The 18725-nt window shown below is 41.6% G+C and overlaps 1 protein-coding gene across 19 annotated transcripts in view; it reads right to left on the reverse strand.

Moving 5' to 3' along the window:
• LOC105690854 (disks large 1 tumor suppressor protein) overlaps positions 1–18725 on the reverse strand; it is a 311797-nt gene that overhangs the window by 85767 nt on the left and 207305 nt on the right. For 17 of the 19 annotated variants that reach the window (XM_048657365.1, XM_048657364.1, XM_048657363.1 and 14 more), the window contains one exon: positions 3177–3212. In XM_048657365.1, coding sequence (XP_048513322.1) covers positions 3177–3212 — 36 coding nt within the window. Of the gene's footprint in view, positions 1–3176; positions 3213–18015; positions 18124–18725 lie in introns of those variants that run through there. The other 2 variants (XM_048657369.1, XM_048657368.1) reach the window with 1 other exon arrangement.

Genomic DNA, 18725 nt, shown 5'->3' on the forward strand with positions numbered 1-18725 from the left:
TTTTTTTTTAATTTCCGAGCATGAGGGCAGAATTTGTACCTTATAAAAAAAGGAAATTTTTCAGATGTGGAAAACGTTTTTTACTTGATATTTTGAGGTAGCCCACTTGTTTTTTAAATAAATAATTAATCAAGTGGGGTACTTCCAGCGAACAAATTTTTTTTGGGTCAAAAATCATGTAGAATATCTAAAACTTGTCGATTATGATTGTTTTTTACTCGTTCACTGGTCAAATATTTTTCCTATCATTTTTGTAATTCAAGTATACAACCAAAAATATCATGCTCTTCTTTTGGCTTAAAATTGAAGTTGAGTAGCCAGCAGCGTAGCGCTTTGTTATGAGACGTCACCTTCAGGGCTAAGCAGAGGTGACGCCCCACAACAAACCGCGCGCCCGTGGCTACCTGACTCCAGCTAAGCTCGGGCTGAATATCCCGTTCTCGTAGACTGAGAAATTCGGATATTTCGACCCATGCATGGATTGCGATGAATCAAAGTGGGTCTACGACTAAAACCAATCGATATGTCTTATAATTTTTCTGCTCCCAACAGCGAATAATTGATGATTACTCGATCGATTGCATGAGTAGATGATTTTGACCATCAGATTTGGATTCCTGAGCTGATTATACGTGAGATTACTCTTGAAGAACCAAAACAAAATTCGATTTTTGAGCAAAACATAAATCATTTTTTTAATTGGGTTTAATATGCGTTTCTGACGTATTTTGACCTCAGGAATCCGAATCTGAAAGAAAAATTGATCTATCTCTAAAATTGACCGAGTTATCGCCAATTTTCAGCTTTTTGGGGTCAAAAATAAAAAATTAATTTTATAGTCTATCTTAATGAAATTTGAGCTCGGGAATCTGAATCCGGAAGAAAAATTGATCTATCTGAAAAAATGATCGAGTAATTCCCATTTTTTCGCATTTTTTCGCATAAATTCGAGGATATCTCGAAGGGAAAAAATCGTAGCTCAATTTGGACAACGGATTCGTGTTCCCGCGGTCAAAATACATAAGAAAAGTGCCATACGATCAATTTTAAAAAATAAAAATTTTTGGCCAAAATTTGAAAAAATCGTAAGGGGTACCCCTTGGAAAAATCTCAAATTTTGGCCAAAATTTTTTATTTTTTTAAATTGATCGTACGGCACTTTTCTTATGTATTTTGACCTCAGGAACACGAATCCGTCGTCCAAATTGAGCTACGATTTTTTCCCTTCGAGATATCCTTGAATTTATGCGAAAAAATGCGAAAAAATGGGAATTACTCGATCATTTTTTCAGATAGATCAATTTTTCTTTCAGATTCGGATTCCTGAGCTCAAATTACATTAAGATAGACTATAAAATTAATTTTTTATTTTTGACCTCAAAAAGCTGAAAATTGGCGATAACTCGGTCAATTATAGAGATAGATCAATTTTTCTTTCAGATTCGGATTCCTGAGATCAAAATACGTAAGAAAAGCATATTAAATCCAATTAAAACAATAATTCATTTTTTGCTCCAAAATCGAATTTCTTTTTGTTTCTTCAAGAGTAATCTCACATATAATCAGCTCAGGACTCCAAATTTGAAAGCCAAAATCATCTACTCATGCAATTGATCGAGTAATCATCAGGTGGAACTTCAACTTCAATTTTAAGTCAAAAAAAGAGCATGTTATTTTTTGATTTTATACTTGAATTACAAAACTAATAGGGAAAAAATTTTGAACAGTGAACGAGTAAAAAACAATCGCAATCGATAATTTTTAGAAATTTCCTATGACTTTTGATCAAAAAAAAAATTTGTTCGCTGCAAGTACCCCACTTGATTAATTATTTATTCAAAAAACGAATGGGCTACCTCAAAATATCAAGTAAAAAATGTTTTTCACATCTGAAAAATGTTCTTTTTCTATAAGGTACAAATTTTGCCCCCATGCTAAGAAAATAAAAAAAAAACTCTTTTTTCAACCCACCCTACCATGCGGTGTTCGACGAGTACGGTGTGTATGGGCCACGCATGTGATACAGCGTTGGAATTTTCGCCCGATAAACCTCCGCGTTAAAACACAGTGTAATTTCTAACGAAATTCATCCTCCTTGCCGCAGCTATCGGGCGAGCTCTCATCAGGAAACAATAGTTCACCCCGGGATAGGAGCAGGAGGCTAACCATAACGTCGTTACATCCGAATGGCTCCAATAACATGCCGCTTGTGTTGCGGTAACCGTGTAACCAGATGGTAAAAGCGGATCGCATGCATCAATGTCACGTAAATTGCTTCGCCCTCTTCCCTCTGGTTTACTTCCTCCTACTCCTCTCCCGCCATCATTTCCCCCGACAACTTCCCACCCCTTTTATCCCCAACCGTTGCAGAAGCTCTCCACCTCTTTACGCAACCACCAAACCCGGCACATTTAGCAAATCGGTTTATAAAGGCAGCAGCGGCAGCAGCAGAAACACGAGAATTTCTAGCCCGTAGTTCTACACGCTATAGGCTCGCAGATCTAAGTACCGGCGTGTTCAACGTCCCGTGCGAAATATCTGGGCAGGAGAAGAGCGGGGAGGGAGTGGGAAGAGAACGAAAAAAAATGTTGAAAAATAAAGAACACTGGGAGAAAGAGAAAGAAAAACAAGAATTACGGGAAAATTCACCCAGGGTAAAAAAAAAAAGCGGTAAAATTGCTTTTCTCGTAATTACAGACTTTGCATCTTATTCGCGCATACCTACGTAAAACGTGTGTGAGTGTAACGAAAACGAACCTCACCGTGCACTGTAGGAAAAAGCTTCGCGCGATTCTGAATATCTCACGACGTTTCCACAGCTCGTTTTTTTTTTTTATCTTGTTATTTTCTATTTTTGGGCGGAATTAAATCTTTTCTCACGTTATTTTGTCTACGTCTACTCTCGTTCCACGACGCATCCTTACGTTATCCCGCGCCCCAGCTTCGTAGCGATTATATAATCGAGGACAAATCTTCAAAGAGCTTTCAACGAATGAAAACTTTTCGATGGACTTGGTTGGTTCGTAAGTGAAAAATAATTCTGACGCGTTATCGGGGACTAACGAGAGGTGGTACGTGCGGTGATGAAATCTTGTGAGAAATGAGAAAACGAAAAAAAGCTATGTACTAATGAATTTAAAGTTTTTAATTAACAACATGCGACAATCGGTCGTTACCTGATCGCTGTCGTGTCCCTGCCAGCTGTCGTGGCTCTGAAACAGAAAATCAATAAGTATGATACGTGTCGGACGGAAAATCGAGTTCGATCGACAGAAGGCTTACGGTTAATCGGAAGAGAAACAAAGACGGGATTTCAGCGAGGGATAATTAACAATTAACGCCACTAATTGGGGGGTCGCAAATCCTGCGAAACTTAAAACTCTATTCTCAGGGAAACGCCGGTGAAGGTGAATGGAACCTCAGGGAAGATCGACCGCGTCTATCAGGGTCAAGGATTTTCCGCTTCGAGTTCGTCGGCACTGTACCTACCGAAGTTCGTAAAACGAAAATGTGAGCGAAATTCCAAGTTTATTCAACGACGTCAAATGTATAAAACGCAGCTACGTTCGTCGACCCACGTGTCCGTGTAAAATTAATCAACGAAAATTCCGCAGATGATGGGCGAATTTCAAGATCATCCGGTAATAAAATGAAACTCGGACTTTATTAAATCGGGATAAATAATACGAGGAACGTATATTCGTGCGAACGTGGGAGCTGCGGGTCGGGGCTGATTTCGTCGGACTCCGGGGCCTGTCGGTGGTCGGGGGATGAAAAGGGAAGTTAATGTTGGCCACGGTGGTCTGATTTATGAGAATAATATTGGCGGACCAGCCGTTGAATCGCAGAATACCTTTCCCCCCCCCCCTACCGGGTTCTCCTCAAAAGGTACAATAAATATCCAATGCTTCTGTATACGATGTGCATTTGTAAATAGCTATAGGTATACATAATGTACAGACGGGTGCGCGAAACATCAACGGGGGAGGAGGAGGAGAAGAAGAAACGATTTTAAAAACGAGATGGGGGTTGTATTTGGAAACCGCAAAATTTCCGGCCCGACGTCGCGTGTTTCTTTGCTGCAGATGTTCAATCAGAATCCCATTATTGTCACGGCGAGAGGGAAGAAAAAAATTATTCCGCTTTATTTATTTTTAAGGGTCCTTTCTTTCGACTTCTCAAGAAGCGGCACGTACCAGATAATAAATAAAGCGAGACGGTTTCAGTTCTCTTGGTTTATTTTATTTTATTTTATTTCTTTGCCTTTTGTCTCTTAAGACGAGCCGAGAAAAGTCTTCGACTAAACATCGATCTTAGGGGTTGTTCTCTTTTCCTTCCCACGCGTATAATCGGGAGATTTTCTGCGTGAGAAATAAAATTCATCGGTTGTACACGAGGTTCGAAGCGGTCTGTTGTTTTTTGCAGTTAGCGCGAACTTTTTTGTATTGACACGTCGAAGCGTGGCGGAATTTGTGCAGAAAATATCCGTACAGCGATTTTCCGCTCTCTCTCTCTCTCTCTCTCCGTCATTTTGAATATTAAACATTCGTAATTTCCATTTCCATAGAAGGTAGACGGAACGCGCTGCGCGCGGGCGTATTCTCTCTGCAGAGGCAAAAAGGAGGTACGAACCCCTCGCCAAAAATTCTTCGTACGTACACCCGTATATACGTGTATATATACACCGGCGAGGAAGAGCAAATATATATACAAGCAAACATAGGAGGGCGAAGGAGTCAGAGAAAGCTCCGAAGGAGGCGGCGCACCGTGGGCTCCACGGGGGTAGCTGTATCTCAAGATGTAATCATTTAATGGAGTTAAACACCGCGTTACAAACCAAACGACGACGCGACGTTGCGCACCCCACTTCTTCGGCACTCGCGTTGTTAGCTTATACGTATACGCGATATACGTTATATAAATGTGTATATGCGTGTACACGGCTGTAGTATGTACGGTGGCAGCTGTACGGTATGCACAGAGTCGACCGAATAGGAATTGAGACGGAGAGAATTGCTTATTTCGAGAATTCAGCTGAGGGTAAATTTTACGCGTCATTGCCCAAAGGGTTGTGGGTTGCGGCTCGTGGCCGCCAATGATCTGCACTAGCATCCCACCTCCACCCCCCCTACCCAAAAAAATATATTTCCCTCCTGATTCTCCCTGTGTGCAGCCGCTGCAGCGAGGATCTACTTCTACTTTCTTCTTTTTTTTTTTTTTTAACTACGATTTGAAAACGTGATTCAAAAATTATGAGACGTCTCTCGAATCGGACGACACGTTTTCGGAGGGAGGTATTTTCCGAGCGTCGTTTCGAGTGTTTTTTTTTATTTTCGCCGAATCATTAAAGGAAGAAGGAGACGTAGGTTGACGTTTGCGGGGTTGTTTTTGGGGTGAGTGGGTTTGATCGAGGATATACAGTATAGTTGTAAATCCTGGGCGACAAGGGCCTTTCCCTCGCTAGGTACACTTATCACTTTTGCCCGCCTTACCACCCGTTTTGCTAGCCTTATTACAGTCTCGTATAGTTTGTGCCATCCCTTTCTCGCTCTTCATCCTCGAAACGACTCACGCCAGCGATACACCGCTCTTAATTACGAGGACGTGTCTCTCGCAATAATTAATAGGATCCCTTCCACCTTCGGTAGAAATGGTGTAGAACCTCTAGGAAACATTTCCTCATTTTATACCTCTCAGGTATACGTACGTCTCTACCTCCCGCTAACCCGCCGAGAGAGAATGAGGCAGGCCTTCCTTTCTTCCCGCACCTACGTCACCCGCGAACCTAACCAAATTTCTACGAAAATTATTAACTGTCTTTCAGACATTCCGTCGTCTGGATTCCTCCGGGTATTAGACATATATATTCTAGGCCTCTCTCAAGAAAATTATCCACAACTCACGCCCACCTCCTCGGAGCTCCACTCCGCGAGCAAGTTTCACTAATTACAACCGACTACCTACATGTATTTAATTCCAGCTGGAGTAAGATGTCGAAAGTATTATTTTCTTCCTTTTCTACTTCTTTTTTTTTTTTTTTGTGCCAACAAATTTCACCCGACGATTCTGCATAGTTTCGTGCACGGAGGTGAAGTGGCGGCGCGATGAGCTCGAAGCCGAGGTACGGAAGTTTGGGAGGAGGGGCGCGAGTTGACGAGGAATGAATTCACGCCACGTTTAATAGATTATCCGCTCGGATGACGGAAGAAAAGCTTTTGGGGGAGACTCGACGGGGTTTCCGGTGGTGATCGCGAGACGTCGTCGATCGAAGATTTCGGGTCCGCTCGACCCAAAAGTCGAATCGAGTAGATCGTTTTCCCGAATCACGAGCCGAACCGAGTCGTATGAAAAATTTCTATCCGCGTTGGATCGTCGCGCCGCGAATATCTCCGAAAGGGTTCGAGGGTCGAAAAAAAAAAAAAAAATAAGCCCACCTCTTCCTGAACGAAAAAATAAGCAGATAAAAAAAAATGTAAAGTTATTCGTTGCTTTCGCTGGTGCAGTCGGTCGGAAATCGGAATCTATACACCACAGCTGCCCGACCTTTTGCACGCCCCCCGATCGACCTCAATACGTTCAAATTGTTATTCATAGGTCAATAAATTTTAACCGATAGATTTGTTGAAAGCGATACTCGCGCGATGGAAAGTTTAGGGGAACGCGGCGGAAGTTGGAGAGCGTTTATTTAAAATTGAGGAGCGAAATGAAGGAGACGCAGAAACGGCGGGCGGGCGGGGAAATTCGCGAGGAAGTTTTGTTGCGGGGCGAGCGTCGGAGACGTACGTCTCCCGCGGTGTTCGCGGTCTGCCCCAAAAACCGAGAGACGCGGTACGCGGACCGGAGAACAAGAAGAAACTTTCCCGCTGTACACCGTGGACGCGATGCACGTGATATTAACGAAAACAGCCGGAGCAACGGCAAATTAACTGACGAAGGGATTTCGCGCATTAGATTATACGTTAAAGTTGTTCACCGCACGCGCGTACGGCTCGTCCGACGAAATATGAATTTAGCTGCACTTTCCGTAACTCGATTAACCAGACACCGGAATTACGCCCCTCTTCGTTCGAGTCACTCTTCATTGGTATCGTAATACGTTTCCCGATAAATTCAACCAACTTAATATCACGTTCCACGCATCCCGTATCCTTCGCAAAGTGACGCCGCCGCGTTGCGTCAAACTCGTTTATATATATGTGTACACCCTAATATCGTTACACTCCAGAACCGTCGCCGGTCGTAAACGAATGACAAAAATGACTGTAATATGAATAAATTTGAATCCGAATATAGTTCGCTTTTTATTCGTTCGTTTGGTCTCTATTTTTCGTTCGGACATCGCGGAAATTGTGAATTTATCGCGCGCACCGATGATTTCCCGCTGTCGTCGATGTATTTTTTCGAAAAAAAAAAAAAAAATTGTTCAAAACAATAAATTCCACCGATGCGGAAAATCTGAATTAACGCGGGATTTTAACGCTTCATTTCATTTTTATAAACCGCGAATATCGCCGTCGGCGAGTTATCGTCGACGTCCCGATGACGTTCGGGGACAAATAACAACGAACGAACCCCGTGACTTCCGCTTTCAGTTTTTGGGCGTACAGATTTTGAAAAAAAAAATCCCCTATATCAACGGTAAGTATATCCGAAAGTATACGTGTACAGTGAAAAGAAAGGGAGCGTTAAAAATTGAGGGTACAATAAAATATGCCGTTATTCGAGGGGCAATAATTCGAACGACGTGATCGCGTCGGTGTTGCGTGGTTATTCGTTCGTTTCATTCGACCATTCGAGAACCGGAGATGAATTTTTTTTAAATATCTGTTTCATGCGTCACCACGTGAAACAAATAATCTTTATTATTTGAATTTTTACCAGTTCGTTCGTTACGAAGGTATTTATTTTTGTTTTTTATTTTTTATTCGACGCTACAGAGGCGGTGGAATCGGCTGATCTCCACCCAGACTTATCTCGCTTAAATTATCTACATTCTGTACGGATACACCATCGCGAATAACATCCGACAATTAATCTGACGATGTATTAAATTTTAGAATTAATGCGAATTTTTTTTTTTATCATCACCGAACCGTCCGGGTCGTTCGAATCCGATGAAAAAGAGTTGAAATTATCAAAGTATAGCGATTTCAATTACATTTTCTACAGTGCTAAATTACAATAAAACGAAGCAGAATCTATCACATCTCGAACACGATTCCGTACCGATAAATGTGTCAAAAGGAAATTCTTCTAGGAATCGAAAAATGAACGAGCATTTGAATTGCTGATGTGCGATCGCCTGTTGCGATGAAATGCCGAGAAACATAGATGAGCTCAACGCGTCGTTCGGAGAAACTTTTACATCAAACGTCACTCGGTACCCACCTATATCTATTTTGTCCACACTCAACCTCTCGATAGTCGTTGAGTAATCTGAAAGGGACGTATCTCGTGTATTTCGATCTCTCAGGATGTGTCCGACGATCATAGTTTCATAAAAGACGACTAGGAGCCAGAATCTCCCGGTTCTCCCCCCCTCGTTACGAAGGACGTGATTATCTCGAGGAATTGCTCACGCTTTGGCGTATCCCGACTTCCAGGAAGGGGGTGAGCGGAAATACGGCCGGTGGGAGGGAGGAGATCGTGAGGGCTATTTCTACCTCGCTTGAACAATATTTCATAAATTCCATGACCACTCATATCGATACTTGTCTCATCAAATATCTTTATTTTTCGCAAGAACATCGTTCTTCCCTCGGTCTAGTTTGCAGGGGTAACGACACCGGAACCAACGAGGCGACGAGTGAGTGTGTTCAATTTTTTTTCTCGTCTAAAAAACGCGCGTTCTTCCTTGGTAAAAAAGTAAAAATTAATTTTCTCCGCGCCATGCTCTTCCGCAGAAGAGAAGACTAGGTAGGTAGGTAGGTAGGTAGGTAGGTATATGGTGGAGCCATTTTCACACCCTTCGCGTAATTATTTTTTGCAGGTTTAAACTAAAAGCTAGTCTTCGCTAGGACGACGTCGACGTTGGCGGTGTACGCGGAACGGAGCGTGCCGGACGTAGTGAAGGAAGGGTGAAAAGGAAAAAAAATAAACGAAGGAAGCGGAGCTGCGCGACTTTCACGGAGAGAAAAAATTAATATTAAAAGAAGAAACTCGGGTACACACGCACGGCGTAATCGAGGAGGTGAAAGAGGGAGGCCAAAAAAAGAATGAAGAGAGGAAGGGTTCACCGGCTGCCGGACAATTCTTCTATCTAATTTTTCACCTAAACGCCAAGAATGTAATTAATATCCGCCGCCGCCGCCGCCGCCTATTTTCTCGTCGGCGTACCGAGGTAGCGACTCTTCCCGATGGTTTTTTTTTTTTCTTTGCACCGGTACGGTGAACTTCTGCAAGCTCTGTCTCCGCGATAAAAATGAAAGCCGGTGGACAACGGAGGAGCGTAGAGGTACCGCGGCGTTGGAACTCGGAATTCGTCCCTCTAATCTGATCAAAATGAATATAATAAAGAATAAGGGTGCTCGGGTGCTCCCCCGCCCTCTGGCCCTCGGCCGTGCGGGAGCCAGACACCAAGCCCCGGGCCTATTTATATTCCGGGAAGATAAAAATGGAAAACCCTGGAACAATATGCCCTCCTAACGTCCGAGATTAGTTTTCTTTACGGTACATATGGGATAGGTATTGTAAATTTAACTTTATGTCGGTGCACCATACCTTTGCGGTGTAATGCGTATTTATACGAATCACAGGGAACGGCGAATGTGTAATTTTCAACCTGGAACATATCGTACAACCTGTCGCACGATTTACGAGGGTTACTTCGTCGCTCGTGTACAATCAATTTTTACCATCGGCCGATATTGTTGACAAAATTAACAATTAGAGGACACCACACGCAGCGGGGGGGTGGTGGTGGTCTGTCGTTAATTTATATTTTATCCTCGGGGTATCGATAATATCGGTGAGTGCGTAGAATTTTAAAACCAAGTCATGGACGCGTCGACTGAATTCAAGGCGTTGCGTTGCAGCGTTGGGAAAAATAAATGGATCGAAAAAAGGGAAATTCTCCGCTGGAGCGAGAGAGCTATGAAAATATTCGTTGTTCACCTAGCGTTTGAAGCTAAACCGACAAAAAAATTATAGAAGATTAAATCGAACAAAAAAAAAAAGAAAACCAAACGTGCGCGGAAAAACGCATATTGCACGTATTTCCAATTAACGATATATCCTTTGTACGGAAAGTATTTTCGCAATCGATGCAGTTTGACAATAGTAGGGAACCTGCGTCACGGTTCATCGGTTTCACGCGATGTGTGAGTGTAAAATTTGGCTAGCGTTGAAATCATCTGCGTTTTAAATCGCGCGTGCTTCGCCAATTCCGTTTATATACACCGTAGTTTCGGGGGACTTTGAAGTTGCACGAACCGCAAATGCAATTCCCATGCTAGCACAAGGTAGAGCTCCGTAGATGCGGTTGCATTCCGTATTTCACTCGGATCGCCAATACAAACTCTCACTAGTCGTATACGGTGCGTGGTAGTCGTAGGTAAACTTCATTCGCGGGCAACAATTTGTCCAGCGAATTGAAATTCTAATTGCGACGATTTCGACTGACGTTGAATTAAAATTGGGAAAAAATCAAACGAACCGACTACGCCTACAATACAACCGGGGTGGGGGTACGAGGCAGAGATTCCACCGGTTTTATTGTTCTCGCATCTAATACGGCCAGGATTTCCTTTGGCGTTTCTTTGATTCGATTGGTTTTCGTAGCGCGTGTTTGGTCGCGCATTTTCCGAACCATTTTCTCTTTCCCTCCTCCGTGTTCTCCCCTCTTCCTCTACACCGAGTAAATAAATCGAATTCAATTGTGAACGGTACCGAAATACCCCCGAATTTGATTGTTTGATCCCCCACCAAGCCGAATCGGGAGTCAATTTTCTTCGAGAAGCAAGCCCAGCAGCTGTGACAAAACCGTACCTTTAGGGGGATTTTATATTTATAATATATAAAAGCGGAGGGGAAAAAAAACTCTGCTTTCGGATTGCATCTCCTAGCCGAGATTTTCAACAGCTGAATTATTCACGCTAACCCGGGTAATCCCCGTGTTCTCTTCATCCCCCCCGCCCATTCCCGTAAATTATTTAAACTACTCGTATCTATAGTTAAGCGATCTTTGATCGTTAATTATTCATTCGTAGGGAACATTACGCGAGTTTTGGCGATGAAAGAACATCGTTATTTTGTTAAAAACATATCGAACCGCTACGTCGTCGAAATTTTGACGAACTTTCGCAATAATAATTCGCGTGAAGTCTTGTACGAAAAAACCGTTTTTTTCCCAATTTCTCATAGTTCAGGAATCTCCACTTCCGTCGACTAAATTTCCGTGTGACTGCGAAATCTCGCTGCAACCTCGCGGCTCGCAAAATTCTGCTCCGATTCCGCGCGTTCACCTTACACACAACAGTTATCGCAGGGCACGTGCAATTAGTCTGGTGCTCAGTAGCGGAAAGCGGAAATATATTTCTATTTAGCGAGCATAAAAGGCTACCGAAATACCTCCACTTATTTATCCTTATACACAAGAATTAGAGGTGTACCGCATAAAAGCGGGTTGCCCTGTATGACGTCTGGAGTCGGCGAAAAGAAACCTGCCGCCTACCGACGCGAGCCTGAGACTCGGATCCTTCTTCTATTTTTTTTTTTTTTGTGCTTTTTCCATCCCCATTTACTACTTTTCTCTTTCTCTACTGCAACGGCTCTGAAACGAAGGCCAACTCATAGGGTACAGACCGCAAAAACATGCGCTATTTTACTCTCGGGACGTCGATGTTCTTTTTCCTGTTTTTCCCTCCTTTTTCCTACCGATGATAATACACAAAAGCTTTTTTCACGATTATCAAACGAGAGTGGAGGGTCTCGAGTCAAGTTGGATTACAAGGGTACGTGTACGCGCAAAGCGAAGAGGCACACGACATGCACGTCTCTGTGTCAATTTTTTCCCGCTTTGTTGTCTGTCTTTTTTTCTTCATTAGGTTTTTTGAATTTCACTTGTCCTTTATTCGACTGAATAGCGCGCATAGACGTGGAATATGAACCGTGTTAATGTACTTGAAAAACATGGAAATGCGCTCGAATTAATAGAATATAATGAAAAGTAATTCATATATTATAGCTATACATCCGCACGTGCTGCAGATATAGATTTGACAGTATTTTACTTTATATTCTACCCCGTTTCGTACATTTATTTATACACAGCTATATATATATATATAACGACGGTTTCAATTTGCGAGCTGTCATTCTCACATATGTACGCGATACTGATCGGTTCCCTATGTATGTTACGGTATACATGTATGTATGTAGTCCGTACTCGATTTGACCGATGTGCGATAGTAAAAATTCAACATGCGGAAAAAGTGGCCGCGCTGCAGGTTTACAGGGTTATTTGATTTTCATGATTTTGTCTCCGTTCTTTTCTTTTTTTTTTTTTGTATTTCCTTTTTCCGTCTCGCGCGTTTTAGATTCATCACAAGATTGTTCGAGAGGCGGATCAATTTTCCGCTTTCCCGGATTTCCTCAAGCGTTCAAAGGACTTGATGAACCGTCGTTACTAATTCTCTTATAGCTGTAACTGTATAACTACGACCTCCCGTAGGAACAGTAGCTTCCCTGAATCAGTCGTTGAGCTTCCACCCGGTTCTACCTATACCCCCCGATCCCCCGTCGCGTTTCCTATTACTATAGGTACACCTCAGTTAGCTGCTTGCTAAATTACGGGAAATTGAGGTCTTACAGGTTAAGAAGCGCGGCACTCGCATAATTCAAAATTATTTCGCAGCCTATCGTATGATCGTTATTGCGAAAAATCTTATACAGGTATCCATGATTGTGAATCCGTGGGGTGTTCCAATCCGTCGAGCCAATTAAGTCAGGAAAAAATCCCATCGAGGTATCCTCGATTTTTCATATATTTTTTTTTTTTATCGATTTTTTTTTTTTGTTATCTGCGATAACTCGAGCAATTTTATGATGGATCAATTATTCGGATGTCTGAGATCGAATTACATGAAAATAGGTACCACAGAAAACTGGATGAAAAAAAAAATGTTGAATTTCGACCCGAAATAGGCTTGGCAATTTTTAATTGAATTTCAAAATAAAATCTCTGAATAATTTTGGAAAATATGTTTGTCCCTAGTAATAACAACCGGTTCACCAATGAAAAATTTGGCATATAGTTTTTGAGACCTTTCGATACGTGAAAAAAGTTTCATCGCGTTGTAAAAATATTTGAAAGAAAGTGGCACGTTAGACGTAGAATAATTTTCAATCAATTATCGACCGATATATTTTGAAGTGGTAGAGTTGCGTCGATTAATTCGTATCGCGGGACGCAGGGGATCGATATACTTATATCAGGTCCCATTATAATGCTGGCGTAAAATCCGCGAGTTACACCCGCCAGTTTACGGGGTTAATTGAGAACTCAGATTTTCCGAGTGAAAATTTAAGAGAAAGAGAGTCGAGTCGATTATATTGCTAATTGGTAAAATTCAAGCGCTCCGTTAATTGCTTTTCCGCAAAAGTATGGGGGTATGTAAATATATATATATATATATATATATGTGTAATGTGTATGTACATCGTACGAGTTATACAGCTAATTTTATCTCATTGATTATTTTTCCCTCCCGGAATTCATCTGTGAAAATTATTTTTTTCATTTCTTTTATTTCATTCCCATTTCGTACCTTTACACAGGATTTAATGAAGCGAAAAAAAAAAATAAAATAAAATAAAATAAAACCACGTTCAACCTTAAAATAAATTCGAATGATTGACCCAGTTTTTTCAGATGTATAATATATACATACACGTGAATTCTGTCGCGTGATTCTATTGCACATCACGTTATATCGTCATCGACCAAACAACAGATATCTATAAATAACTTGATGCGATTACACGAACAATATCGCACGACTCCGATTCGAATTCACTTTGCGAACAACAGTTCGAAGATTCTCAAAAACCAAGTCTCTACAATTCTCCCTCCAATTTTATATACATACATACGTACAAACATAACCGCGAACAATAATAATTCGGTTAAACGTATGAATAATCTGTTGTATAAATTTGGAAAGTTGTTCCCTCGGGATGGTGTCGTATATACATATACATATATATGGAGCTGGAGTACCCACGACTAGAGCAAGCGGGATATGATTTTCCCGGATAGAAACTCAATCCCGCTCGCTACCCGAGGCTGCGTTTCACGAACGTAACGGTATGCACGGGGCTAAAAGCGATATTACCCGTCGCATTGCGGCCTAGGTAATTAGTTCCGGTGCTTTGTGCCCGCCAACGGATGCAGAATCATTCCTGTTTGCGTTTCTGTCTGTGTTTACCCGATACCATCCCGCAGCCTGCAGCCCGGTGACGGCGCGCGATTGTCTTTACTCTTATTCCATAATTTGCGACTTTCCCGAGTGCCGGAGAACCTTGCGAAAGAATGGGCTATAATTAGTAGCTAACTATGACGGCAAATAATGCAAGATCGACGGAAATCTTTCGAAATTCATCACCTCCGGCTAGACGGGCTTTCGGAGAACTCTAGGCGAAGTAATGATTAACCGAAATTCGATATTCAATTCATCCATTTTATCGAATTGAGATTATTTTACCCCGCGATTATTTGCCCGATACAAACCGCTACTTTTTCATCAAACTTAAGATTGTTTGTCTCATTGATTGCTTTATTCGTTCTTTTACTTTCTTGCGTTTTTTTTTTTTTATTTGTTCTAATTTTTTCGTTTCTCGAAAAATTGGGTAGAGTTCGCGAAATTTTCAGAAACAACCTGCACCCGCGCTGTCCGATAATTGTTGCTCTACCTCACATGCACAAAACTAAACTTATCGAGCTACGTGTGGACCGCGTCGGTATCCAACGGAGGCAGTAGCTATCGCATTTGAATACGTTTTGCATATCCCTATGGAATCGTAAGAGAAACAAAGTTTAATACATATATATATATAGGCGTACACGTGCAATATAACTCCGACTTCCGGTCAGAAAACAAAATTTCAATTAATTTTTTTCCAAAGTCTTAGCCTCGATTTTTATTTTTTTTTGTCTCTTCAATTTTCATCATTCTTGCCGGAGTATTCGTCGAATGAATCCAAGGGGTTGATGAGAAGTACGGTGCGAAGGATATATGCAGAAAATTAAAAATAATCCAAAATACCTTTACCCCGGGTTTCTTCGAGGGAGGGGCTCAAAGTTTACCGAGACCCTCTTCACTTTGTTTGTTTGTTTATTTTTTTTTTTATTATTATTTCACTCCCTTCTTCTATTCCGTTGGAGCTTTTTTTTTTCTCCTGCTTTTTGTCTTTTTCATTTTTATTTTTTTTTTGCTTCTCTCTTCGCAAAACGGCCAAAACGCCGCTACCACCGTCACCAGCAGTGGCAGCAGCGGTGGCTCATCTGTATGCAGCGGATGGTTCGCAGTCACCGCCGCGACTTCTCTCGACAATAATACAATCACCGGGGGTTTCTCTTGCTGCCCTTTTGCAGGACCTCTGCACGGAGTTTGCCGACCTCTTCGCACGACACGGACGACGCCAACGACTGCGTTTGCGAGAACTACGTTTCACAGTTTTTCACCACCTTCGGATTATAGAGGGGGAAATAGAAAAAATTAACAGCCCTATTGTAACGCTCGACTAACTACGAAGTGACGCGACTCTTATGAATTCGCATGTACGATGTATCTGGAAATTTTGAACGGCAGGGGTTTTTTTTTTTTTTTTTTTTTTTTTTTGAATTCTACATTCGACCGATCGATACCGCGATAAGCGAATAGAAACGGATTAATTAACGAACAGAAATTCGAAAAAAAAAAGATAAAGCCGCGGAGTTGAGATCCGAACGAGTTGATCTTCTCTTTCGTTGTAGCTCTGGTACGTTGGGCCGTGGCTTATGGTACCCTGCAGAAAATGTTGGTAATCCATTTTAACTCTTTTTCGCGAGGGAACCTTTGTATTATACGAAGAAGTTAATTCGGGTGAAAACGCCGGTATTAAAATCCAGAGATCCGTCGTATATTCAGCTGACAAAAACCTGCAGTAGCTACCGTATATACGTATACGTATACAGGGACAATACGTGGAAACTGGCCACTACGAACGCCTGACTAACGTTCACTTAACATGCGCTGCGTATGGAACCGGCCACTTTCCGCATATATGTATTATACCTGTGTATAAGTATAAGTACTTATATATAACGACATAGGGTATACGTAATCGCGAATTCCACAATTCGCGCATTGTGAGAAAGAGATAGAGAGAGAGCGAGAGAGAAAGAGGGAGTTTAATTTTGGTTACAATATAATCCGCGGGACTCTGAAAAGGAATGAAAAAATATAATCACCTTTAATAACCCGCCGTTAATCCGCAGTTATTCCGAGTGGCGCGTTGAGTCGCTGATTATGTTCAAAATTCTCGACCAAAATCCATAGAATGTAACACGCGAAGTACGTATCGGTCGGTATCAATATCCGTTAATATCATCGAGTACAACTGCAGTACAAATATACGGTTCGCCGATACGCGCGTTTACGCGCGGATATGCGCCATCTGCGTAAACAAATACGAGTAGAAATTTATGAACACCAACCCTCGTAGAAATATCATCCCTCATACAACGCAACGGTTATTATTAAATTCACCGAAGCTGTTTAATTTCGAGTTTGTTTGTTCCATAGGTAGCGAGGTCGGGATAAATCTACTCGATCGAAGGAATGATAAATATTTTCCTCGATACTGAAAGAAAGAAGCCGATATTCCGATGTAATGAAAATCCTGTCTTCTTGTTTTTCTTCAAAAAATCTCATTCCATACTTGTGGCTAAAGACGTGATGTATCGTTGGGTTAGAATTAGAAAAATCCGACAACACTTTACGAGAGCTAAAGCGATAGGGAACATCCTCAATTTTTGCATACAGATTGGTCCGAGTTGCCGCCGCCGGTGCCGTTATCCGCTATATTCTTGAGTAACCTGGATCTCGGGGTACTTCTGGCGCGGGATGTATGTGCCGGCGATAAAAGTAATGAGATCCATTATAACAAGGTGAGCTTCACCGTAAACTTCCTCTAAAATAGATCACAAAACCCGAACCTTATCTGCCTTAAATCCGAAAACGGCGTGCGGCCGAGCCGCTTAGATTTTACCCAACAATTTCAAATTATATTATCGAAATTTAAATAAAATAATCAAATTTCAGCGCGATTCGGAGACAAAAAAATTGAGCGAAAATTAAACCAAAATGATATCGATGTGACGTCAACAGGATGGACATGTGTGTAGCCTGGAGAATTTATGAAAAAAAAATTGGGGAAAAAATAAAACTAGGTCAAATAAACTAGCTTTATGTGGAGCTAACGATAGGAATGGGTCGGTGAGACGAGACGTATAAATTATATTATAATTCACGCCGATGTGGGAAAGAACATTTTTTTCGCGTCCGTGTTTTTCACCGAGATTTTTAAAAAGCACGTGTTGCAAAATGGGAGGGGGGGTTTACCGGAACTTATTATCGTTTTCGCAGCGTCGTGTGAGGGGTAAAATTGGTGGGAATTCTTAACAATATTTACGATCCTGTAGCAAAAGCTGTAGGTAATATATATATATATATATATATACAATAGTTGTTAAATTTTCATATCTGAAGGAAGCTTAATTTCTCGGCAATGGAGGCGATCCCCCGGCATATTTCTGTACGGGTAAAATATTTTCGAGATCTTAAATTTTAATTGCTCCATTAAGTTTGCACGGGTATCTCGGCGGATTCGACCCTCTCTCTCTCTCTCTCTCTCTCGGTATGGATTTCATTTTTTTTTTTGCGTATAATTTGTGTCCTTGAGAGCGATTTTCCAGTTATTGTAATCCTGTATTCGAATAATCTAAATAACGAGGGATGTAAATCAACCCACCAGCTGCGGCCACCTGACGGTGAGATAGACTTTGGCGCGGCCGAAAAGCCGCAATCTTCTAAGCCTCCGCAGTTTTTTATCGTTAAAACCCATCCCCATGAAGACGGGCGCGACGCGGGATCCACATTGGCACTCCAGGTTGGTGGCGGTTTATATCACTTTTCACAACACGTATAAACGGCGTACATCAAAATCGACGTGTCTTTTAAAACGAAACTTCTATCACTGTTCTTCGCACGATTCTCGTTACGTGTCGGTTTCGAGAGATAAATGAAAAGAGAAACACAAGAAAGAAAAAAAAAAAAGAAAAAAACGAAACGAAAGAAAACGGAAGAGAAAAATTCTTACAACTCGTAAATCAGTATGAACTTTTTATTTCACTTATATAAAACGGGTTCTTCTCTCCGTGCGAGGGGGACGATCAGGTTTAAGAGGTTTTGTATCGGAGTCGGTGGTAACGGGTGGTGATGAAATGAAAAATAAAATCAATAAATAATAAAAGTTGAGGACTACCCCGGAGGCTTTTGGCGTGTAAAACTTCTGGCATCGGTTCAACTTTTTAGATTATATCACCCCCGCACCTCCGTTCCACCCTCTCCTCAAATTACTGCAAAAAAATAGTCGTGTGTATGTGTATATTTTCGAAGACCGTTTCCCGGTTATCTCGATATCTCCGCTAACGTTTTCACCCCCTTCTTCTTGTTTTCTTC

This window comes from Athalia rosae, chromosome 6 (genome assembly GCF_917208135.1).
Source record: "Athalia rosae chromosome 6, iyAthRosa1.1, whole genome shotgun sequence".
NCBI lineage: Eukaryota > Metazoa > Arthropoda > Insecta > Hymenoptera > Athaliidae > Athalia > Athalia rosae.